The sequence below is a fragment of the Aulonocara sp. 'chitande type north' Nkhata Bay genome, linkage group LG4, assembly GCF_057382095.1.
Source record: "Aulonocara sp. 'chitande type north' Nkhata Bay isolate Kocher_YH1m ecotype deep benthic linkage group LG4, A_spYH_male_GT1.1, whole genome shotgun sequence".
In the NCBI taxonomy this organism is placed as follows: Eukaryota; Metazoa; Chordata; class Actinopteri; order Cichliformes; family Cichlidae; genus Aulonocara; species Aulonocara sp. 'chitande type north' Nkhata Bay.
The window spans coordinates 24545365-24570724 of NC_141347.1; the positions used below are offsets into that span (position 1 = coordinate 24545365).

The 25360-nt window shown below is 40.0% G+C and overlaps 1 protein-coding gene and 1 long non-coding RNA gene across 2 annotated transcripts in view; one reads left to right on the plus strand and one right to left on the minus strand.

Moving 5' to 3' along the window:
* The first annotated feature begins 7275 nt into the window (after positions 1-7275).
* Positions 7276-9228, plus strand: LOC147332637 (uncharacterized). Its single transcript, XR_015128938.1, has 3 exons — positions 7276-7592; positions 7792-7879; positions 8578-9228. It is a non-coding gene; the product is annotated as an uncharacterized LOC147332637 (long non-coding RNA).
* A 5316-nt stretch (positions 9229-14544) lies between these two features.
* Positions 14545-25360, minus strand: part of LOC147332638 (E3 ubiquitin-protein ligase rnf213-alpha-like) — a 32102-nt gene continuing 21286 nt past the window's right edge. The window contains exons 36-67 of the mRNA XM_086289307.1: positions 25081-25272; positions 24823-24953; positions 24565-24722; positions 24266-24472; positions 23934-24121; positions 23699-23819; positions 23469-23569; positions 22901-23083; positions 22526-22692; positions 22322-22424; positions 22100-22214; positions 21812-22019; positions 21505-21701; positions 21291-21413; positions 21088-21198; positions 20723-20965; positions 20564-20639; positions 20434-20468; positions 20235-20335; positions 19989-20145; positions 19659-19833; positions 19293-19387; positions 18938-19189; positions 18397-18529; positions 17968-18051; positions 17708-17888; positions 17255-17456; positions 17080-17157; positions 16766-16963; positions 16472-16561; positions 16177-16355; positions 14545-16086 (exon numbers count right to left, since the gene is read on the minus strand). Of these exons, the coding sequence (XP_086145433.1) occupies positions 15930-16086; positions 16177-16355; positions 16472-16561; positions 16766-16963; positions 17080-17157; positions 17255-17456; positions 17708-17888; positions 17968-18051; positions 18397-18529; positions 18938-19189; positions 19293-19387; positions 19659-19833; positions 19989-20145; positions 20235-20335; positions 20434-20468; positions 20564-20639; positions 20723-20965; positions 21088-21198; positions 21291-21413; positions 21505-21701; positions 21812-22019; positions 22100-22214; positions 22322-22424; positions 22526-22692; positions 22901-23083; positions 23469-23569; positions 23699-23819; positions 23934-24121; positions 24266-24472; positions 24565-24722; positions 24823-24953; positions 25081-25272 (4741 nt within the window). The 3' untranslated portion in view covers positions 14545-15929. The remainder of the gene's footprint in view (positions 16087-16176; positions 16356-16471; positions 16562-16765; positions 16964-17079; positions 17158-17254; positions 17457-17707; positions 17889-17967; positions 18052-18396; positions 18530-18937; positions 19190-19292; positions 19388-19658; positions 19834-19988; positions 20146-20234; positions 20336-20433; positions 20469-20563; positions 20640-20722; positions 20966-21087; positions 21199-21290; positions 21414-21504; positions 21702-21811; positions 22020-22099; positions 22215-22321; positions 22425-22525; positions 22693-22900; positions 23084-23468; positions 23570-23698; positions 23820-23933; positions 24122-24265; positions 24473-24564; positions 24723-24822; positions 24954-25080; positions 25273-25360) is intronic.

The following is a 25360-nucleotide window of genomic DNA, read 5'->3' on the forward strand; positions in this document are numbered from 1 at the left end:
TTTACTGTGTTGTCCACACTAGATCCAGTGATACAATAATGTGCAATGTGGAAAATCCTGTATGGCTGCTCAAACTAGGCTTAATTTTGAGGTAACACCTTTATTTCTTGTGTATATTAGTCTTTGTTAATTCTGAACTACAGTAAGACATCGTATAAATAACGTTTACTTATTGGTTGACCTTTAAATTCAGAGTTTTAGTCACTGAACATGGTCATGCATACCGCTTTCCTTTGATACAACAGTGGACACAATGTGCTACCTAGTAAGGCTCAAGTTAATGTCTATGAGTTTTGCCAGGACATATTAAAGCTGCCCACTCCAAAACCACAAGCTTCAGCCATAATACAACAGTCTGCTGTAAACCAAGATGTTATGGCAGGCGTGTAGGAAGTGGAGTTGGCTTGCCTAACAGCAGCAACACAAATCGACTTTTAGAGGTAGATTTTTCACATACAGAGTTGTATTTTTTAATTTTTTTTATATCTTTGTTTTGTTTTTGGCTTGGTTTTTGTTTTTTGCATATTTTTCACACTTACATGTTTAAATCATCAAAAAAATTGGATGTTAGAATTTGAGTATTAGACAAAGATAATCCCAGTAAATACTAAATTTAGTTTTTAAAAAATTATTTAATGTATTAACTGAAAAAAAAAACCCTACCTGACCCTGGGAAAATAACCAGCTGCTTTTCATAAAGGAGGATCTATCAGTCTGAAGCTCAAGCAAACCACTTTGTGCCTGCATAAATAAGCATTTCACAAACAGAACTGCTTTGCTGCTCAAGAATATCAAGTGCACTTGGGTTTTGTAGCAGGACAGTGTGACAGTTACTTTATTAACTTAATTAAATCATGGTTTAAAAATGGCATTTTGTGTTTTCTTGTTTTATCTTACACAAATAATAAAATTTAAGTATAAAAAAATATGCAAAACGTAGGGTACAAATACTTTCTCAACATATTGTGATGTGCAAACACAAACCATTTCCTCTCCTAAATCTCTGATTGCATATTTTCACCTTCAGGGGTAAAATTTATCAGACCTGGTTCAATCTATGGGTGCACTGAAACCCTCAAGGGTCACAGCTTTGAAAGCGAGGGAGTATTGAATACAAGGCTTCCTCCCTTTGCGATTAATCCCCTATCCAAGCATCGGTATAAACACAAACACACATCGTCTCCATGCAGCTGTTTAAGTTGTGCATTTCCACGATGCAGTAAAAGACGTGGAATCACACCTGTTGGCACCGGCAGCAACGGCCAACTCTGACTGACAACTTCCTTTTGGCCATCATCGCCTCTCAATCGCAGGAGCGCTGTTCAAGCAAACAGTCTATCAGCAGCGGCTTGGAGGGCCCTGCCGTACACCATTAGTATCAACAACCTTTCCACATCTCCGGTGATTACTCGGCAAAAAGCTCTGATTGTTACTAGAAGCTTGTTTATTAGACTGTGAGCCATCAGTTTGGGATAACACTGTGTTTACAATGCTGGGCACAAAGCAGTGCTGTACATGATGCTTGAGCGCAAGTTACACTGTAGAGGAGCCAGCGTGTTATTATTGCTCGATATGCGGGCTTGAACATTTAAATGAGGCATACCTTTGGCTCTACTACATCAGCTCAGTCATTTACTGTAGGTGTAAATAATATTAGAAAATATTGTTCCTATTTAGAACATGTGTCCTAATTGTTTAAGGCTAGAAATGAGCCTTGAAAGAAGATATTAATTACACAGCCACATCATTTTTTTCTTGATCGCATCAGGATCCCACAACCATCCATCTATTTGAGAGCCAGGGTGCACTCTGGCCAGATCGCTACTCCATCAAACAGATATATAAGAACCACTTGTTTGTTTTCATATTAGTTGGTTTATGTAATCTGCTGGGACGAATGGGTCATGTCAGCGATGAGAAATCTAGAGATAAATTGTTATCATAGATTAAGGGGGTATAAGTACGAAGAAGCATAAATCTCTAAGAGCTCCTCTGAACCAAGAAGACAAATGACATATTTATTTGAAATAGGTCAACAGAATATCAGCAAAGAATGTTATGGCTGACATACGAACACATGAAGACGCTGCCTCCATCTCTGCCCTTCTCTCGCTATTATAGATTAATATACAGTACTGCCTTGCTCTTCAGCAAAGCAGCCAGTATGCTAAACACCGCTCTGGCGTGAACTCTGATACCTCATTGCCTGCTTATCTGCACTAAAAACTTAGAGATGGATGATTCTAAAGGGGGATCAAGGCTGTGTGGTAAAGTCATCACACAGTGATGTAAAGCAGGGCCACGCTGAGGCTTCTCCACAAGTTCAAAAGGAAATGAAATACTTATTTGAGTTTTGTTTCACTTTTAACCCCCCCCAAGCCTCCTCCTTCCCTTCCATCCTGCCCATTACCAGATTTATTAATGTTATTCTAGACATCATCTGCATAATGTATGTCAGAGATTTATATGGTTGGCCAGACTTTGCTCTGGTGTCAAGGTCTGACAAAGTAAGCCTGACGTAGAGACCTACTAAGCCCTCAGTTTGACCCGAAATATTTGAAAAAAACTTTACCGATGTGTCTAAATGTTCTTAAAATGAGAAACTGTTCAGCTTTTGACTGTGAATCCCACTTGTTTTAACAAAATGGCTAAACAGGGGCAGCTATAGATCAGGAGGAAGAGCAGGTAACGCCTGGTTAAGGCTAAATGACTACTTGAGATTCGCTGGAAAAGCAAGCCAGCTTTCTTTGACCTGAAGGTTAGGGTGTGACTTTAAAGTGGAAACAAATATGTTTACAGTGAGTGCTTTTACGACGCATCGGTTTTAATTTTTTTAGGTTCTGAAGCTAATTTATGACAAAGGGAGTTGTAACCATGCTGAGTGAAGATACTGAACTGTAGGGGAGAGCGGGGTAAGTTGTCACACTCTTCACACTGACTAACTTTTACTGAGCACCATACATCACAACGTAATAAATGTTTCACCAAATGAAAGACGGAAGTCTCGGGCACATATGATGTATTGATTACATTTTCATATCTTATCTCATTACGGAGTTGTAGACTGTTGAAAGGAGAATGTGCACTTGTGACAATTTGCCCCATCGGCAGGTAAGTTGTCACACTAGATTATCTTAAAATATGAACACAAATACTTAATTATGATTATTGATTTTAATTGTTAAATTCAAACCAAAACTGGAAATTTGAACAATTATGCCAAGAGAATTTGGAAAAAAACAATTATTTCAATCCAATACACATTTTAATCAAAACATTAAGTAGAAAGAAAACTTTAGTTTGAACTTTAAACTCAAATGTTCTCTGGCTTGCACATAAATCCATCATAACTGAATGGAATGCTGCAAATAACTTGCTTTACTTAACATGTTTATCCTCTGAACAAAACAGATGCCCTATTTCTGATTAATCAGACTCAACTTCATAGTCACAATTCTGGCACACATAAATTGCCTGGCCTGAGGTGCAAGCATCATGGGCCCATTTGTTGCATTTTACGCATTTTACCCAGGTCTCTTTTGGACGACTGTTTGAAAATGGCTCCACACAGACAAGGCAGAAGCACTCTTCATCATCTGATGATGACTCTTGAATTATTTTTCTTCTTTTAGCTGCGTTGTTCTTCATAGGTCCAGATGTTTTCCCCCCTCGCGTCCCTCTCTTTTGAAACAGCTTTTTGCTAGATTCAGCCTTATTCTTTTCTTTTTCTAGTTGCTGCTTCACTGGCGTGTTGGTTAGAATTGCTGATTTGCGTCGTTTTCTTCCTTTGCTGGATGGTTTTCGGCGGCCAGCTTTTGGATATGGCTGGATGTCCTCTGGAGTTGGTAGTCCGCTGTCAGTAATTGCAGTGCGGTAATTTATGTCAAAATCCTTTGCTGTACTTGTGATTGATTTGTTCTGCATCTTTACCTGCCTGACTGCCTTTAACATAATGTCAGGTGGTGTTCTGCCACGCTCTGTCTTTCGTTGATAATTTCGAACCATCTTACTTTCTTCCTTCCTTCCTTAATTCCTGCCTCTCCTTCCTTTCTTCAAAAACCTTATTACAAATACAAATGAATTACAATATCACAATTTTTTGGAGCATTTATTTGTACTGGGGCAAGTTGTCACATGTGACGACTTGCCCCAAAGTTAATGAGACAACTTGCCCCAAACTGACATTTATGCTAATTTTGGCTAAATGTCAGGGTTAGCTCAACATAGCACATCAGCTGAAGTATCAAAAGACACGTTAATGTCTCCTCTATTTTGTGTAAAATAATAATCTGTAACATCTATACCTAACAAAGTTGTACTGAAGAAAATTTAAAGTGATTTATTTTTCCTTTTAGGTCAAAAAAATAAAAAAGATGTGCTCACCTCAGATTAGAGCAGTCTTGACCACATGTGAACAGGAGGTTGACTATAGAAGAAGAAGTCACACAAAGTGGCTATTTCATTTTTGAGATAGAGCCTCTAGTGTTGGAGTTATGAACAGTGTGACAACTTACCCGTGTGACAACTTACCCCGCTCTCCGAATATGTTTGTTATGGCCGTTCCTTTGGAGACATTTTAACCGTATGATCTCCAAATATATTAAGTTTGGGTCTTTAAAGAGTTCAAAATCAAAGCATGACATTGCATTCATCTTCTATATACAAGCTATAGTTTTTAAAATGTTTGTCCCCATTTAATGCTTATTTGAAGTTACTCATTTTGCTTCAACAAACACTTGAACAATTTGTCTGGACTGACCTTGGTTATCTTGCAGTTAGGAAACTGCTATGTGATATCTGCGGGGGCTGGAGGGCATCCCAGGTTATCACCTGCTTCTCCTCCTGCGCTCATCCTCTGCCTACAGACATTTAACTGTTTACACTTAAACTTCCAACTGATAAAGTCATTTTTGGTTTGTCTGAACTGGAACACCACTGTACGAGACTGAATGTGTCCAAAGTTAGTGTATGATATCTGCTGTTTTTATGAGCCCACTCTTGTTATCCCCATGCAGAACAGCTGCCAGACTTAGCTAAGAAGGAGTCTCCACAAAAAAGATGCTAAGGTCAATAGGCTAGCATGAGCCTTCCTCCCCTCTCTAAGTGAATCCTGACACCTCGGTGCTGTTCTGCTGTTGCACAGTCCTTCCGTTTGCTCTGCAACACATATAGTCATACACGGTCCAAACACATATACTCTTATGTAATCCTGTCTGTTTGATGGGCCCAGCTGCTTGTGGCCATTAATTCAGCCATTAGTCCTCGGTTGGCGCACGGCCCACAGCAGCTGTGTTATCAACAAATCCAACAGTCGGATGGATGCAGAATACTGATGCTCAGCTGTGAGGACGAACCTCTCGACTCCTAAAAACGTCAAGGCTCTCATTTTGTGACAGTTCATTTCATTTTCCGTATACAGTACGTGTGTTGTTTAGCTTACAAACCTGCCCTCAGGTTCCGTGTTTGATCTGCATTTTATTACTTTGTTGTGTTCTGGACAATTAAAAGTTTTATAAATGACTCTGGTATAAAAAAGCTGAAAGCCAGAGACATTAAAATGTATAAATTGCCACTGAGTGCTCTAAAAATGTTTATTTTCTCAAGAAAATAAAACTATTTAAAGTGAAATATCAAATTAACCAAACTGTTGCTGTGTGTCACACACCCAGAAGCGAGCATCAGATGGCTGGATGTAATCCAAGCAGACAGTGGCCTCATCAGGCCAATGAATCACATCCAGAAAAGAAGTCGGAGCTGATTTGCTTTAGATACTAAAAGTTCAAGCTACATTCATTTTAGTCAGTATGCTCATTAATAACATTTAATTACATGTGACCTTCCTGTTATCACCAGCTAAATATCGTGTAATTCAAGATACCATGTAATTACTCAAGACTGGCTGTACAAGCTCTATGTATACAGTTTGGAAATCCATCCCACAGGGCATAAAAAGGTAGAGTAAACAGGCTATTTTTCAAAGCCAAGAGCACTTCGGTGGAATATTTATAAACGGTCTGATTCAAGCATTTTATACATTTCATTATAAACTTAAACTTTTCTAAGACCCCAAAACGTCTTGAACCGCAGCCTTGATTCGCCTGGAAATATAACTGCCGTCGACAAAAGAAAAATATACACGTTTCAATTTGGAAATCAGAAACTGAACACAAACTGGCTGCCAGTGAGCAGCAGTAATGAACGAAATGACTGCTCCTGGCAGGAAATGACATGCATGTCGTTCCTGGGCATCACAGGGTGGTGCTGACTTGCCTAAAATGGGTTCTGCCAATAACAACAACATTACACACAGATTTCTCTATGTGTGAGCGAGTTAAAAAAAGCAGTGGCTGGCAGTTGTTCCTTCCCCTCATTATTTCCATTTACTTCCCCTGCTACAAAATCTTCAATACTCTGTTGCCATCTCTAATAGCCAAAACAACCAATAAATCACAGGCCGATCCTCAATAAGGGCTCCAGCTTATGCTGGATGCTAGCTGACCAGAAATGAGATGAATGATCTGCAGACGTAACAGGTTCCCGCAGCTCGAGGCAATGAGGTCTATACAGAAGTTGTGGGATGTGTTTACTGCCTGGCTAGCCAACCTAAACATTGCTCTCCATGTACAGATATTAGCCTTTCACTTAAATTAAACACCAACTTATGAGTATCCTGTATAATCATCTGACATTATGTAGTAAAGAGCTTGTGATCAGCTAAGAAAATTAAGCGGATTCAGCAGAATTTTTTTTTCACAATATGTTGTTTTTCTTGTTAGCAATGTAACATTAGTGCTAGCAAGTGACTCTGAAAGTAGCTTTCTAGCAACTTTCAGTTCACCATTTGTATTTATTTTCTTACTATTTGGGGGGAAATTGATGATAAAGCGGTGCTGTTTTCTGGGGCCCAACAGCTTCTTCAAGCATTAGTTGATACCACAGAGAGAAAGCAGATAATGGACATACTCATGTCTATAAACAACCCTTTTGCCTACATGTTTTTTCTGAGTATGTAAATGTCATTCGGTGGATGTGTTTGATCCGCTTATGATGCATGCATCTTTCACATCGCCTATTCTGGGGGTTCCTACAGACAAGGCCGTAGCTAACAAGAAGCCCGACTGATTTATTTAAACTATGACCACTCCTCACATGCGACACCAGTGTGTGTTCCAGGTGGTTTCACGTTTCACTAGAGCAATGCATGCACTCATCGCAAGGACAAATATACAGCTGAGTGATTCTTCATTGCGCTGGAGCTCTTAATGGCTACATTCAGGGGCGGAGCGTGGGGGTGGCTTACGGGGCTTAAGCCCGGGTTGTTTTGTCAGAAGCCCGGGGTATTTTGGAGTGTAATTTTTTCATAGTTAGATGCCTGGCTGACAACTGTATAAAACAAAAAGTACACACAATATTCGAAGCACATAGTGCACACTGTGGGAATTTACGACTGTGCGTGAATCCCCCCCTGATATTGGTATGATCCAAGCTCAGGCACTAAGCGACTGAGCGAGGGGGCGGGGCAGCTGCTGCCCGTGAGTGCGCTGTTGGAGAGACGGAGCCAGCCATACTAAGGAGAGCTTAAGTTTGACCAGGTACCAAAGCAAATCATTCGTACTGTACAAATAATGTAAATATGACGGTGCATCACGAAAGATTGATATGAAACTGATCACTTGACCAATATTACGTTACTTGCTCTTCAAGTGAATCAACAAATGGCAAAATGAAAAGCCGAACAAATGCTATTTTTTTTAGAGTCTTAGCTTACGTGTGTTTATTTCATATTTTCAGTTCTTACCCTCCCCGACTAAATCGGTTTCAGTTATGTACTGAAACATAAGAATGGACATTCGAGGGTTCTTTCAAAGAAAAAACTCAGGTAAATGTTATTTTATATATTATGCTTTGTATGTTGTTCAGTATATTTCTATGCAAAACAAGAGGGATTTCAGTACACAGCAGGATATTCACATTTGTAACCAGATATTTACATACACTTTAGGGAGAAAACATAAAACATTTTTACTGTACAACATCAATTTAGAGTAAATTTTTGTTTTAGATAAATATTGAAATATATTTTGAATTAGTTAAATTTCAGAATAAAGAGAGACAGAGCTATTTTTATCACTTTCATCAAATTTAGGAGTACATGTACACTAAATTTATTGTTAATTAATAAGAAAACTCCAGACGATTCCATTCTGAGCTGAAGAAGCTTCTGATAGGTTAGTAGAGTCCATGTGAGTAAATTGCTGGCACAGCTGTGGATGCATATAAGGCAAAACACAGAGCCTGTTTCTTTGACATGGGAAAATCAAGAGATATCAACCAAAACACCAGGAAAAGAACTGTGGAGCTCCATAAGTGTGGCTCAGTTTGAATACAATTTGGTGCCATTTGCTATTAAGAAATACAGACAGTTTCTCTCTTTACTCTTAAAGTTAACAAATATGTTTTTATATTTATCAATCTAAAAAAAATAAACATTTAGTCTGATTTGATGTTACAATTAAAAAAGTGTTTTTATCTGAAGAGTAAATATCTGGTTTCAACTGTATATTTGATGATTGTCAGCACAAAGAGGGAGAGAGAGGAGAACGAGGACAGAACAGATGAACAAGAGCAGGTGAGACACACATGTTAGTCAAATGGTTGTTTACCAAAAGTATCACCGTATCATAGGTCCTCATGTATCTCGTACCTAGTGTTTCTTTTTAGGTTTGTTATTTTTCAAATTCTGTATTTATTAAGTTCTGCAGGCTTGTTTGCACAACAAGGCTGAATAATTATATAAACTTTTCTCAATCTAAATAGTGTACTTTGGTAGAATTAAAAAAATAAGTGTAGTGCAGGTCTATGAAGATTTTTAGTGCTATCATCTAGTTCTGATTCTGGTTCTGTCTTGGTTAAGTCCTCAGTAGTCCTGATTTTGAACTGTTGTAGTCCTGTTTTTAATTCTGGATCAGTTCTGGGTCTGGTTGAATTGGGGTTTAGTCCTCGTGTCTTGATGCAGCCCTGACCTTGTTCTGCCTTGCTGCTTAATTAAAAAACTAGTTTAAGGTGTCCTGCACATGTGATATATATTTTTCCCTATATGAAGTCATTCTTTTTTGAACAGAGCCTATTAATCTTTCAGTCATTTCTACACCCCCCCCCCCCCCAAAAAAAAAAAAAAAAAAAATCCCACATGCATACTACTCTTTGGGCTAAGCCCCGGGTGTTTCAAATGTCTGGCTCCGCCTCTGGCTACATTGCTTATTTTGCCCCACTACCAGAGAGAGCATGGATTGTCTGGAGTACATGGAGCCCACATTAGCAAAACCTAGCTGTGGGGCTCAAGGTCACTCTGCTTTGTCTGCTGCCACTGTACTCCACTCGAGAATCCATATCTGTGGAATTATAATTGAGGATAAATATTATCAAGTGCAATCGGAGAGGGTGTTGTGTATTTGTGCTGGGGCCAGGAAGAGAGGTGCTGTGAAACTGAACACCGGCTTGGGCCGTGACCACAGGAGAGCTTAATGGAGGCAGAGGAGCCACCCTGCTCTTTGGGCCACCAGAGGTATCAGGGGCTACCGAGGTGAAAGGTCAAGGTAGAAATTCATTTCCACATCTGAGACGGCCTATTACGGCCTACAGCTAATACAGCTCATAAGAATGAATAAGCCAGGGGCAGCTGGGGAGCTGGGGATTACTTTACTCAGGACAGCTCTTTTCCTCGGGGTTTGTAACCTTCACTCTTTTCTTTTAGTCTCTCATCGCCAGGTGTAGAAAAACAAGCCATAATCCAACTTCTCTAATCTTGTACAGAATAACTGTCAGCACCTCTTTACACCGTGAAATGCTTCCTGGGCTTGTTACAACACTGGCACCAGTACTAATCACTCTAATCCTGTTGTACCCATGCTAAACAAAAACCTCTTGCACAGTCATTATCTATACACAGCCAAAGGCAGTCAGATGACAAAGCACATCAACATCAGGGAATAGAGAATGAATGAAAGAAGATGGAAGAAACCTAAAAAAAAAACAAAAAAACAAGAAAGAGTGTGAAAGACAGCGAACGGGAAAAATGCAAGGGAACAAAGAAGAGAAAGAGAGACTGGGAATCATATTTAATTGTGTTATATAACACTCTGTTATGTAGCAGCAGCAGCAGCAGCAACTGCTTTCTCTCTTTCAAGGGAGAACTTTCTGGTGTAAAAGCTTGTTTGATTTATGACCCCTGCAAGAATGAAAAGTCTACACTGTTAAATTTCTGGAAATCTTACATAATAACAGCCCCGTGACATTTTACACTTTATTCTTTTTAAAGAATAGTTATCCATTACTGAGAAGCAAACACAGTCAAAGCTTTCAGAGACAATCGCATACACAATCTGAATGGAAAGCCAAAAAGAGAACCTAGGTGGGAATCTAAAAGTTCTGCTAAATCCTTCACTCAGATTTGCACAGAAAAGATTGCCAAAGGCCAGAAAGGTATAGGTGGCTCTAAACACCGCCTATAATCTATTTTATTACCGGTACTCAGCGTGTCAAGGAGAAGTGAAGTGATCATTCTTCAAACGAGCTCGAGTATGCCGGGAATGACTGGAGATCTTCTGGAGAGATTCAGAATGAGCAGCGGCCGCCTGTGTGGCAGCGTCACAGATCAGAATAGCTACAGATGAACTTTTGTGTACATTTATTAAGAGCGATCCATTTCCTTTGATTAATTCATCTTTTTCCAGTAAATGCCTTAAAATATCATCATGTCGATGAGTATTAATCGAATTACTATCCTGTCTCAACTTGTAATTCAAATTCAGTTCTGAACCCACTGCAAGCTGCTGTGTTTTGAGGATAGCTGGGTGGAAGGTTGGAATCCCCTTAGCCAACCTCTCCAGGGGCATATTTTACTTCCTTGTGTGATATGGAATTAAGCCCGGGTGAGTGAGTTCGTATTTCTGGAAACATTACTCTTAGGAAGAATAATCATAAGGAGCAGCTGCAATGCTGGATAATGTCATCTTCTTATGGAGCACATAGCAAGATGATCTCTATGTCTTCCAAGAAGTCAAAGTAGAAAGAAAAGATTCCATATTCCCATATTTCCAATTTGTCTCCCACAGATGAGTAATTCTAGCGTCTTTGCCTGTACACAGGATCTTTCCTAAAACAAAAGTTAATGAAAACTGCTCACACTGTAAATGTACCTCGATACCCAACTCATGACCATGCATTTGTTTATTATTTGGGAAAAGGTGCATATATCTCTGAGCTTCCCAAAATTCTTCTCCTCTTACCACAACAATCTGATTCAATATGTATTATTGTTATGGAATGTAAAGCCTTCCCTGTGTGCCCGTAGCGGCTAGCTAAGTATTGAAATTCAAGCTTTAACAGTGAAGCACGTAAAAGTTAAGATTTGTCAGCTTAGGGAGACTGTTGCACAGAATTTAATTATACAACAAAACAAAGAAAAACCCACACACATTTTCAATTTAGGGAAAATCCTTAATTTTGTATTTGACAGCCATATTAAACTCATGACACACTGTGTCTGGGAAAGTTGTCCATGCATGCAAAAAATAAAACTCTAAAAAGGTAAAAATTCAGTGCCTCACATAATCCCAAGTGGTATGTTCCCACTTAACTAGTAATTGTATTTTCTCTTCACGTATTTAATAGAACAACATGGCAGCCGCGCTCCTAATTTCTTCCGTGTGCTTGGAGGACAACCCAAGTGTTGAGTGCAAAGAGAAGTGCACACAATTAGCTAATATAATTCACAGATGTGCTCAGCGAGTTGTATTTTTTCCCGCTTTCTCTGTTCTTCATCTTGCCTTTGCACAGTACAACCTGAGAATTTGGACACTGCCCCTGCACTCACCCCATTGTGACCTTCTGGCGCATACATTTCGTATGACGTAGTAATTAAAATACACTAATTTGATAATAATGCAATAACAGCAGCACCCTGAAGGGTAAATTTAAAGAAAACATTTCCCCAGACCGCCAGTAAAGCATAATGCCCCATAGAAAATACAGTAGCCTGTTGGTGTGCTGTCTGAGGTCTCAGGGGTATTTCAGGGTACTGATTTCATACCACAGCCATTAAAATCTTAGCTCTCTCTTGGCTCCAAGCGCCTGCCTGGCGTCAGAGCTTATGAATGATATTGGATCCCCAAGGTGAAAACTTGATGAATATCTGAGGCTGTTTTGCAAAGGGTTAAGTGGCTCCTCCGCGGATTGAGACGCAGGCATATTCCACAATATTTAAACTAGATGATGAAGTTTAGAAGGCATCTCTAAAGGTGTGATGACTGCCCGAGATTAATTCATAACAAATAACACAGAATAAATTGACAATGATGATCTAGTTTTACGTTTTTCAGCTTTTATTTTGGGAATCTATTTGTGCAAAATAGCCAATTTTATTGTTCTAACTATACTCACTTATAGTCTATTTTTTAACGGTATTCTGCTTTAAAATTGGACAACTATGACATAAGCAACAAACTCATTAATGATCCAGCATAACTACTCACTGATTTACAAAAGGTCTCCATCGGCCTGGCAGTTTAGGGAGAGGATATGCTGCAATTTATGTTTGGCTCGGACGAAGCCATTCTTCTTAGAAAGCTTGCCGTACACTTCTGTATTATATTAACACTAAAAGGTCTGTAAATGCGCTGCCCTACAAAACTGCTCTCGAGCTCTCCAACATTCTGCATTTGCAAATCAAAACAGGTAATTTCTGCACATAATTATGCAGCTTTGTTGATCACAATATCCTCCACATATAAAAATGCTCATGTCCCGATCCCAAATGTCCATCAACCATGAATGTCATTAGATGTGAACCATTATGCGCAGTAATTTTGCCCCTAATTCCTCCTCATCAAGAAACAAGGACAAAAAAAAAACCCAAACAGAGAACAGGGGAAATAATTTGGCCGCTTTGTGTCCCTCCCTTTGTATCACTGGCATGGTGGACTTGAAGCCTACAGAAGTGGAAGTGGAACAGATTGAACTTGTTCAGTGAAGCTTGTTCTACAGTGCGTTTGCACAAATCCTGCCTGTGACCCATTTGTGAGTGCATTTATTGACCCCGTGTACACTGCTTCCACATTATGAGTTTGCTAATGAGCAGCACTGAATGTGCCTAGATAGCGCTGAAAAGCTCTGGCTGTCAACATGAAATGAAATGCATGGCTGCGATTATAGCCTCATCTGTTTTATTAAGTCTATTTGTTGATTAGATTTTGTAGCTCAATAGATGCATCATTGTGGAACTAAGTGGGAAAAAATATGCTTTTAGAGCTAAAGTGGTAAAAACTCTGGTAACGAGTACGGCAGATATCATTTACTGACTGACGACTTCCAGAGGGTGGTCGCTGACATGGTTTACTTTAACAGGCAAATGCTTCCATTTGTCATTGTTATGCTAAACACTACTTTGACATAGGGGAAATTGAATCAAGGAGCTTGTCAGCGGCATTCTTACGGCTGTCTTGTCCTTATCATTTCCATCAGGCTGATCAGAAACACATTGAGCTCCCCACCAACAGAGGGTCAAAAAGTCATAAAACCCTTGGTAGGCAGACATTTCCTGAACACTACATCATGTACTCCCTACGTTGGGTTTAAGCAGTGACGTAAAGTGTAAATAGGGAGTAATTAACATGTGAACTTCACTGGCAGTACTGTTGAAAATCTATTATTTACACTCAGTAATAATGGGAATTACAAGGTATAAGGAACCACAATACAAACTGGCATAGTTAATCAGAACTGCCTACAAGCAGAGGACACTACGTCCACACTATGTATGCTCCACACATTGTTTTCTCTCTGTTTTGGCCTCCGTCCACACTAAGGGAAAACGCAGCGTTTTGAAAACGCTCTCGAAAGCGCATACATTTCAAAACAGAGCTGCCCCGTCGCAGTGTGGACGCTCGAAAACGCAGACTTTCTAAAACCATGATGCATTTTAGTCATGTGACCAATTAAACAAAGATAGCGGAGGGCATTATACAGCAGTTGTTTTGATTGCTCTCAATTTCGACAGCCCTAAAAAAGATTATTATCAGTTTGTACATGCTCCAGATAGCTTTTCTTCAAATTCTTTAATTCTCACTCGCTTTTTGCGCATGCGCAGGAGTAAGCGTTTTCGGCCGTTTCAATGTGGACGCACAACTCTGTGAAAACGACTGAAAACTAGCGTGGACGCGGAGCGTTTTGAGACGAAAACGTCGTTTTTAAATCTGTCCAGGCGACAACAAAAGTTTTTCTTTGGAGATCAGTTGCCCCCCTTCACTTTTAGCTCAGTTCTTGTATCTGAACATTTTTAGAGGGACTTTGTGTTTATTTATTTTTTTAAGTCATTTATCGCTGACTTGTTAATTATTCAAGCATAAAAAGGGCCCATAACTCAAGGGATGAAGCAGTGTTTATCCCCAAATAGCCACAGTGAAAAGGTGGCTTGTCAAGAAGCCATTCCTAAGATGGGGAAAAAGCTGAGGTTTGCTAAATTACACAAGAACTGGACTGAAATTCAGTGGCAACAAGTTTTATGGAAGGTCTGGAGAGAGGTGCAGCAGTGAGTGCCTACAGTTATCTATAAAAAACGGTGGATCTTGTCAAAGAACCATCAGATTTTGAGCCAACATGTAATACCATTTAGAAAGCATCTGATTGGCTGGCTTTGTTTTTCAGCATGACAAAGATCCCAAACTGCAGTAAAAGCATTGAAAAGCACACAGTGGAACACAATCAGTCATGGATTGGCCTCTCCAGTGATAGAGAACAAAAGGCGAACAACATCCAAAAATGAGCTTTAAATATACTTCAAAAAGCCTGAAAAACTATTCCTGAAGACTAATTAAAGAAATTACAAGAAAGCTTACCTACGAGAGTTCAGGCTGTGCTGAAGAATAAAACTGGTCATACCAAATATTGACATTCAAGCTTGTACAAAATCTGATTTTTTTCCCCTTATATGCTGTATTTCCATGTATTTTTGCACATATTTCATTAAATTGTAGCCATTTCTCATTTCCAAGCAAAACAGAAAGAGTTGAAGGGTGGCTCAAAACTTCTGCACAGTACTGTGTAACAAATAACAAAACGAGTTAGGAAGCTAGAGTCAGTAAGAACTGAGACAGTGTGTTGAAAAGGAGGTTGTATTTGACACGTGTATGTTTTTGGCCTACAACCTCTGTGTAAACAAAAGAAACAAAAATCAAATGTAGGCATCATTAAAGGTTTGCTGGAAGCTGTTTATATTACAGATCCCACATACAAAAATTACTAAGAGGAGAATGGAAACAATAGAAAAAGTGAATTGAACTCAGTAAATGTACTAATTAGTAATAACAACTCAAAGAAAATGAATGGAAAAAGTGGACAGCACGATGACAAGCTTAAAGTGAAAGAAGGGCAAGTAGATGTTCTGTATATGAAGCAAAGGTTACAAAAGAAACCCAGAAAATTAAATGACAAAATGTGACTGATGACTTCAGTAAAAAAGTCAGCTTGTTCCTGAAAAAGTGATTTAGATAAGTCTGATTTTACCTTCCTCAATTTAATCCACCTTTTTTCACCTGAGTAAATTAACTTACTTTTTTTAAATTCACATTAAATGTAAAGTGCAAGTAAGCAGACTTAAACTGCAGCTGCAGAGATAACATCAAAGAAAATAGAAAGTGATACAATCCAAGAAGAGATCATTAAGGGAAAAAAAGCTCACATTATCATATAGACAAGCTGTAAAATGTGTCTTATTCTATGAAGCTAGTGCTCTGTCAAAGGCACGTCTTCTCTGTATACGTGTAATTACATGACAAATGAATACTGTCATTTCAAGATGTAAACATAATCTGAGGGATTTTCATGACATCGCATACAGAATGAAAAAAAGGAATAAAGCTTAAATCTTGTTCTCATTGTCTCTGTCCGCGCTCCTGCTTGAAGGCTACGATAAACTTCCATGCTTCGACGTAATGGGCCAGGAGGATCTCTTCTGGGAAGAGCTCTTCCACATCGGCGGGAATGTCCATGTCTTTGCGCTCCATGTAAGACACCAGCGTGTCTTTCAAGCTTTAAAAGATGAAACAAGCAATTTGAATCAAATCTGCCACTGCTAGAGTAATGCATATGACAACACAATGAATAAACATGAATCTTTACCCCCAGTCAGGCCTGAAGGTATCAGTTGCATTTGGCTTTTTGAGGGACAGCACCAGGAACTCGTGCATCTCCAGGAGGAAAGTGTCAGCGCTGTTTTTAGAGAAGAAACCAATGAGCAGCCTGTGCTCGTCCTCACCCAGGGCCTGTTTGTACTTCTCTGAAACTCCTACAAACGGATCCTGATGAACACAAAAAAACACATGTATAGGAATATTGATAATAATAACTATTGACACCTTTGTACTAGATCACATCTATGCATAGAATAATACACCTCTGTGTCGGTGATGCTTACCCTCTTGAGGCGCAGCATGTTTTCTGATTTAAGTGAGGCCAGCAGCTGCCACAGTGCCACACAGTGTTTAAGGCAACACATGCCAAAGGCCTGTGGGCAAAACAATGTGAATGTGAGGCATAGAGAACATAAAGTAATTAAGATCTTGCCAGATCTTAAACTCAATGCTCCTAACTAGCAACAAAATTAAGTTTCTTTAAGCACGCTTGGCACATTTCTGTTCTGTATAAACAGTATCCACATAGCCGTCAGAAAGAAAAAGCAACAGTATAAAATAGTCTCAGATAGGCCAACCTTGAGGATGTGCTGAGCCATCTGGTTTCCCATCTGCAGCACCTCCTCCAGGTAGGAGGACAGCTGCATATGAGGCTCTCCCCCAGTCATTGCAAGGAAACCAAGGGCCACTTCCAGCATTGACAAAGCGTCACACACCTCACTGTAGGAGTGGAGCTCTCCAGCCACAGCAAAGAGAGTGAGAGTCTGAAGAGGCTCCTGTTGGCATACATCATAATGGCTGTTATCATCAGAAGCATGTACAGTATACACAATTTGTAATCTCTGATAAATAAATGCTAAGTCCCAGCATGTTACTACCTGTCACAACTTACTTGTTTGACTTTTTCTTTTATGACCTTGAGGATAATCTCGTAGTTGCGATCGTGTCTATTCACTAGTGTAGGAAGGCCCTGTGGATGAAGAACAAAGAGGGGGAAACTGTGCCTTAACAAACTGTGCGTTGAATTGTCAGCAAAGCTGCTTTGCTCCTGATTCTCATTGGCTCACATTGAGAGTGATGAGAGGCTTGCCCAGCAGGAAGCGTGAGATGATCTGCTGCTCGATCTTAGGCAAGTCATACTCGTGAAGGGTCTCCTGGCCCCGCTCGATGCTGTACTGGGTGTTGGACAGAATCAGCGGCATCACATCCCTCTCCAGCTCGTAACGAATCACATGCAGGTCAGTCAGATCTGCAGGGCTTACTTTGTAGCTGAGAGAGGAATAAATAGAAAGTTTACCCAGGAGACAGTGTCTCTATATTTTGGGATTCTACTACTCTGACTCTCTTTTCAGTCTTCAGCTCTTTCCAGCTATAATTGAGATATCATAATGTTATTTTAATCCATCTATATCTTATAATTTTTGCAAACATGCCGTATGAAGTGTATAATAACTTGAGACACAGTCTTCTGAAAGCCAAAGCATACGCAAGTGAGAAAAATGTGGCATGAGCGCCCCCACCTGGTCTCCTCTCCAGTGTGCTTGTCCACACAGTATATAATGTCATTGTGCAGCGCAATTAGGTAGCTGACGAGAGCTGTAGAGCACAGGCCTGGGCCGTGTCGCCGTGGCAACAGCACCCTGAAGTCACTGTTGAGGTCCAGGTCATTCTGGCAGAACTCAGCCGGGATCTTAATCTCACCTGAAAACATTTTAAAATGACGTTAGAACGAGACGTTGGACAGGTCAGCGCTGGTGTAACAGCACTGCTGGTTGCTTACCATTGGTTGCCAGCGATACTCTGAGCTGATTCCAGGTTGCCAAGAAGATTCTGATGTGTTTTTCGTACCAGGTTTTGAGTGAAACTGCATACAAGAAGAAATCAAATAATTAATCCCTAGTGTAAAGATGTCAGCCGCACAGGAGACCCGCAGTTCACACGGTACAGAAAATTAGAACATCAACATCAGCGGCGTTCACGTGTGGAAGAGATTTTCCTCTTTATGAATAATCAATCATTGTCTCCGTCCAGGTTAAAACAACTCACTCCTTGGCAGGCAGGTTCTTAAATTGCATTCTGCCAGCTATTTAACCATGACATTTCCGAGAACAGAGGTAATTAGGAGTTGCATGGAACTTTGTATCTCTTGTGCATGAGTCACGTAGTTGAAAAGGCTGAGAAGCACTGATGTAGACAGTTAAGTCAATACCTGCTTTCTGATTGCCGAGAAATTCAGCGATGCTGCCTTCCGTTAGCTCAGCGATGTTCAGAAACTTCTTCACTAGATCCCTCTGGAGTGCCAGGATTTCAGGAAGGTGCTTCACCAGTCGGATTTCTGCTTCCTAAAAATAAATAATCAGTAATATTAATAATAATAATTATAATGATAGTAGTAGTGTTTTCAGATAAATTCCTGTTACATACTCTTTGGGAAACTGTGGTTGAACTTTGTCTTGTAAGAGCTGCTTATTTGTATATGTTATATATGTTTTTTTCAATATAGCCTTTTTTTGGCAAAAAAAAAAAAAGAAAAAAAAAAAGAAAAGAAAAGAAATACAGGATCCATGGAAACAAAAAAAAATAATAACGCACTTACAAAAAGTACAGAAACTATACTGATGGATATGGATTAAAAGCTCTGAAACAGATTAAACCCAATGCAGTCGATGACACAATGTAGGAGGATCACCGACAGATTTTTTTTCCTTTCTTCAACATTACAAATGCATTTTATGTTGTCATTTTCTCACCCTATGGAGGAATCTCCAGAGGACCGGCAAGGTGTCTTTGCCATCATTTTGCTCCACAATGTGGGTGAGGCTCAACAGAGACACTTTCTCCCGGCAGCTCCACACGGCAGAAACATGGATCAGAGATTTTGGAGGAAGTGAAGCCAAGAAGAGCTGAGGATCTCCAAAAATTAGCTTCATGATTGGACTGGCAGAGATACGAGAGTCAGCCCGGATAAATGTGTTCACTTCCTTTAGCTGTCTATCCAAGTGCTGTGGAAGAGCAGGTGACATGTTATGTTATGCATAGATCTTGTATAAACATATGAGGCAAGTTGTACTGTTCTGGGGAAAAAAGGAGTAAAACTTTGAGTACCTTCAGATGTGGTGTGATAATGGCAGCGCTCATTTCAATTTCCCAGCCATTTCGTGCTTCTTTGGTTGAGAGAAGATTGTCATACTGAACAGGCCCTGAAAGGAGAGTCAAGACTATTAAAAAATCTTTTACTATGACTATTCTCAGTCTTTACAAATCTATAGATATTGATTTAAAAGCTCAAATTTGTGGCCTCTAGAGGGCACACTTTCTCTCTTCTATGCTGGACTATACTGGACAGCTATTCAAAGTCCAATCGGATTTTTTGAGCTTTGTTATCAAAATACTTCCGTAATTATTGACACAGGACTTCACTGGTATCTTATATTTGTAGAGAGCTGCAGTATTAGTGTAGCTTTTACTTACATCTTTGCTGCTGGTGTGTCTCCAGGAGGCTGTTGATGACCAGGTGAACAGTGCTGATTGTGTCATCTGTCCCCTTACCCAGACTTCTGATGAGGTGTTTCATGTCCTTTCTCAGATGAGCGAGTAGAAACTCTCCTGCATCTTGGACTTGAGGTTTGATAATGGCAGAAATAGACTAGAAGGAAAACAAAAGCAGATGACTCTCCACCTTTCTTACTACAAACAGTGGATTATAAACAGGCTTTTAACATTACCTTGATGGAGATTACTTGGATAATTTGTGGTTGCTGAAAAACAGCACTTTCAAAAACTCCATTCTGTTTGTGTTACCTGTGGTTGGCTGCAGGAACCAAGCAGCATGGCCATGTGAGTGAGCATGCGAATGATGGTGAAGGGAACGGGAGAAATGCTCTTGGTGTCCAGCATGTCTGGATTGTCTCTACGTCCGGGGTTGCCGAGGACGTGGCCTGTTTGAGTGCGGTCACCCCTGTCAGAAGACAATAAACAAATAAATACTGATGAATATGTTTATTTTGCTACTTTCCTCTTTCCACTTGAATTCTGTAGGACACTTACTGGACTTGCACAATACGAAATCCTGGCACAGGTGCGTGGTTAGTCCCTCCAATCTCTACACCACAATCTACACAATGACTTCTTTGCATGGGCTGGCCACACTAGAGGAATAGAAAGAGTGTCAAATAAATATGAAAGGGATACCAGCAAAAATAGACTTTTTAAAAATGGATTATGAATCCAACTGAAGCTAACATACCTCACCAATGGTGCAGGGGTGACCATTTGGACAGTCTGTGTTAAAAGTATAAAACAATACGACAAAGGTGTTTAGCACATCACCTCATATCATCACATTAGAGGTTTTTTGTCTTTTTAATAATACTTACGATACCACTGCAAGTGACCCATAGCTTGTTGAGCCACTGCTAACATGTCCTCCGGCATGGTGGGCAAGAAAGCCGCCTGTACCAACAGATGCATTCCATATATTTATTTTTTAAAAACATACCCAGGTTTTGATCACTTACAACAGCGATTATACATACCTGCATGTTTGCAGGTGTCATAGCTAGCTGCTTCAGTGGAGCCAAGATTCCTTGGTTTCCACAGAGCAAGACAGCAGCTAAGTGAACAGCCAAGTCCACCGACACACACTGGGCACCAGAGACCCCGCAGCGAAGAGCCAAGGGCCCGATCTGGTTGGTTACCAGAGACAGGGCAAAGGCCTTCACCTGCGGGCTGGGAAGGAATTTTGATTTCTGGATGTAGCTCATCAGGGCCTCGACTTGCTATTGGTAAAAAATATACACACAAATACTTAAATACTGAATGAAGACAAACTGAAAACTATAACCTAAAATAAGATAAGATGATGTTATTTTATTTAGTGTAACTAAATTAGAAAACCTACTTCAGGCTTAGGATGGAAGCTCGCATTGGTTTCTCTGTAGAGAGCGGTGACTTCTCGATACAGTGCCAAGAGAAGATAAACTGTTTTCCACTGTGGTGGGCATTTGCACCGCTATAAAGACAAAGCAAAAGACCCACACCATTATGCACACAAATTTAGATTCCTGATTCTGAATTTCCACCAAGAAAACGATGAAACATTACCTCGCAAGCCTCATCCAGTCCATCCAGTTTGGCTTCCATAACTACTTTTGCAACAGCATTTCTGATGGTCTTGTAATCTTCCCCACACACGAGATACTGATCTATTGGTGTGACTTCTTCATCCTGGGTAGAGTGAAATGAAAATGAATTTTTTGAATAAAACTTTGAGTTTATCGTCTTTATAAGCTGAAAATCAAACGGTTGCTAAGCGAACCTTTTGCTGAATTTCCTTAGGAAAGATCCAACTCATTTGATCCGATTTGAGGAGCTTCTTGACAAACTCTACTCCAAACTGACTGCACATCTTACGGATCAAATAGACCCGATACCAGTCATTTCCACTCCGCCTACACAAGTCTATGACGCTGGTCAGGAAAGCTGTGCTTCCATTCTGGCCAACTTCTCGGGATCCTGGTATCAAATAAAATCAAAGTAATGTGTTTGTAAAAAGGAGAACATTCCTGACACATTGTAGGAGTATGACACACAATAAGAGTGTGTAACTCATTAAAAATACGCACCTGGAGCTCTCAGTTTTTCCACAAACATGCTCACTGCCATATCCAGGTCCATACGCACTCTGGCCACCTGCTGCAGGTACTCTACAGTGGCCGTTTCAGAAAGCTGATCACGAGACTGCAAGAAATCAGTCAAGAAGGCACTTTCATCCTGCAGACATGCCTGCTGGTCTGCAGTGGACCTGAACTGCATCCTTTCAAACATGGAATCCTAGAAAAATAAACATTTAAAAAGGCATTTTAATAAAATCCACAATCAAATCCACATGCAGCTTGTGTGTTAGCGCATACCTCCAAGCAGTTAATGTACAAGGTGTAGAGCTCAGTTTTATCCATCTCCTCCAAGATGTTGCTCCGCTCAACTGCTGTCAGATGCTGCTGCAGGTACTTTTTTACATCATCAAAGCTTCAAAAACAGTCAAGGTTAAACACAAATTAGAAACTGCACTGCACAGACATAATAAGACCTCATGCAATAACCAAAAAAAAGGGAGGAAAGAAAAGGGACCTCACCTGTACTTCAGAAGAAGTTTGAGCACTACTGACCGCACCACCGGATTTTTATCCACAGAGTCGTCAAACGGAGAAAGCGCCTTTGTCAAAATCTGCTTATTGCCTAAAAATACATAAATCTATTTAGAACTAACAAAACATATAGTTGTACAGTCGCACATGGATGTGTTTCACATACATGGTGGAAAGAAAGTAATAGAGTACCTCTCAGAATTGGGACAGCGCCGGGCTCCACCATGAGAAATGACAGCAAATGAAGAATGACAGCTGAGCAGGGTGGAGAATTATCCTTGAAACACACAGTCGACACCAGGTCTATGAAGAAAGCATTGCACTTGTTCCTGAACTGGGTGTGTTGTTTGATGGGAATCCTACATGAAAGAAGATTTACAAAAGTCACACAGATGTCTTAAAGCACATCACAAAACACATCTAATCAAAAACAAGGTACTTAAACACAACATAACTAAACAGCAGCAAAAGGCAGATCAAAATTTTTTGTATTGTGTGGGAAGAATTGAATGATATCTTTGTTCATTACACGTGGGAGGTTGGCCTTATTCACATATAGTTACCAACCTTATATCATCTGAGGGAACCAAGGGGAAGTCATCGTTAACTGGCTGCATGCAGAGAGGACAGTACATCTGTCCAGGCACCAACCACATTTTGATACAGGCTACACAGTAGATGTGTTCACATGGCAGGCAGAGCGGGTCCTGGGGGTCTCCCATACACACTGGGCACAGTGTAAGACCAAACCTGGGGGAAAAAAACCCCAAAAAACAATTATAACATTTACAAACAATTATAAATTCTGATGTTCGGTAGTGAAATATTACTATTTAAAGCTATGATATGAAACTGAAATTAGACAGCCCTCCTCCTGCAGTGCTTCCTTCTATATTCTAAGCCCCTAGATGTTAAAATAGGTCAATATAACAATAAATTGTTAAAAATAGTACCTTAGCTTCCAGCAAGAAAGAAAATGCTAATTTTTGGCCATTAAAACTTTGATTTCAGTTCATTCGTACCTTCTACAACCTTCTTAAAGCAACCAAATACAATGCTAAATGTGCCCAGAAGCGCTAAAGTACAGGATGAGAGATTCTGTTAACACACAACATGTATAAAAATCGATGTTTACCTGAAGATGCGTTCGATGGCTCCATCTTTGCAGATTTTGAGCAAACGAATTACTGCCTCGAACGTCTCCTGAGTTTTGAGGTCTGAGTTTTTTTCCAGTATCTTGAAGGGAGAGCAGAGGCAATACATGTTTATTATGGGTGAAGAAAAGACTGTGGTTATCGTGAAGAATGCTTTATGGTAATTATCTGTACTGTTAAAAAAAATTTAATACAAAGAACCCAGACGCACCTGGCCAAGCCGCCCAGTGTTCTCCAAAACTAAAGGAGACAGTTTCTTCTCCAGCTCCTCTATTCCCAGTAACATGTGCTCCACAAACAGAGACAGAGAAAATATCCGATTCCATCCAGCTCTAAAAGACATAAAACAAATAACCTTTCAATGCAGCTCAAGTGGTTACCTAAAGACAAACTAAAAACCTCAGACTTGTGATGATTTGGACATTTTTTCCTTAAGCTTTACTTACTGGACTCTCTTGGCGATTATCTTGCTTCTCTCTCCATAACGTCTCACGCTGTCCTCTGAGCAGATTAACTCAATAGCAACCTGGATTTTTTTCACCTGCCTGAGCCAGGCTTGTCTTCGGGCATCTGTGTTCAAGTCTATGGGCTCCAGGTACTCCACACACGCAAACCCAGCATACACATCGAGTACCTTGGAGACAGGAGAACAAAACCAAAAAGAAATAATTACAAAACCCAAAACAAAACAAACAAAAAAAAATAGAAGATTGTTGATGAGAAATTAAAAATCCTTCAAAGAAACAGAAAATAAAAACACTATGTAAATAAGGATTACCAGTTCAAACCCGTCTCTGGCATTAGGATTCATCAGGAGGTTTTGGGTCAACTGAGGTACAATGCACATCACTCTGCAGAGGTTCTGGAGCCGGTTTTTGAATTCATGATATGCAGCATGGACCCACGGAAGAGACGTCACCGCTTCAGTGTCACTGAGCTGCAACCGCAGTTCGTTAACACAAGAATTCAAAGCACCACACAGGAGCTAGAAAAATAAATAACATGCATTAGTATATACTGTCACACACAATCTCGCCAACATCAAATGAAAAACAAAATAAAAACAAAACAAAAAACCTGAAGATCTTCCGGAGAAGTGACATTCATTGTCATGGAGATGAAATCCTGAAGGTAGCGCTGGAAAAACTCAACCTGCATCTCTGGGTCTGCTTTCGCTATGTAGCGGCCGAGCGGTGTCTTCCAAAAGAACTTAACAAACTCTTCCTGAGTTTGCCCTGGAAGAAATATGCATTTAATGTAAAAACAAAACAAACTAACAAACCAAAAACACAACATCACTATATAAATTATATAGTGGCTTAAACAAACCACTACCTTCATGTTGAAGTGCATGAACCCAGAGCTCTTCCAGGTAGTCCTTAATCCTCCAGCTGAATGGCATGCTGCAGCTCATGTTCTTATCTTGGGCAATGTAGTGCTGTACAAGGATGGTTCTCGTCTCAGAACTGTAAGCAGTTTAAAAAAAGCAAAGTGAACATCAGACATCTTTAGGTACAAGAATGTACTTTTTTAAACAAAACAATTATTACACATTATTACATGCACAATAATTACATTATTAACAACACTTACGTGTGGTCTAGTGTTAGATGTGAGATTTCCAGCAGCTTTTCATTGCCAAAGATATCTAACCACAGCTTCTTAACAGATTCACCACAGCGGGTATCAAGCAGGAGGTCCATGTTTTGGTCACGGTCTATGAGCGAAACTAGATGCGCCAAGAGGGGGACGACCACAGCCTGAACACGCTTCCATAAGGTGTGTCTGTCATGAATGGAGAAAAAAAAAGTTTACAGTGGTTTTCAAATAAATATAGGATAATACTGTATATTAAACTGCATATTACACAAGA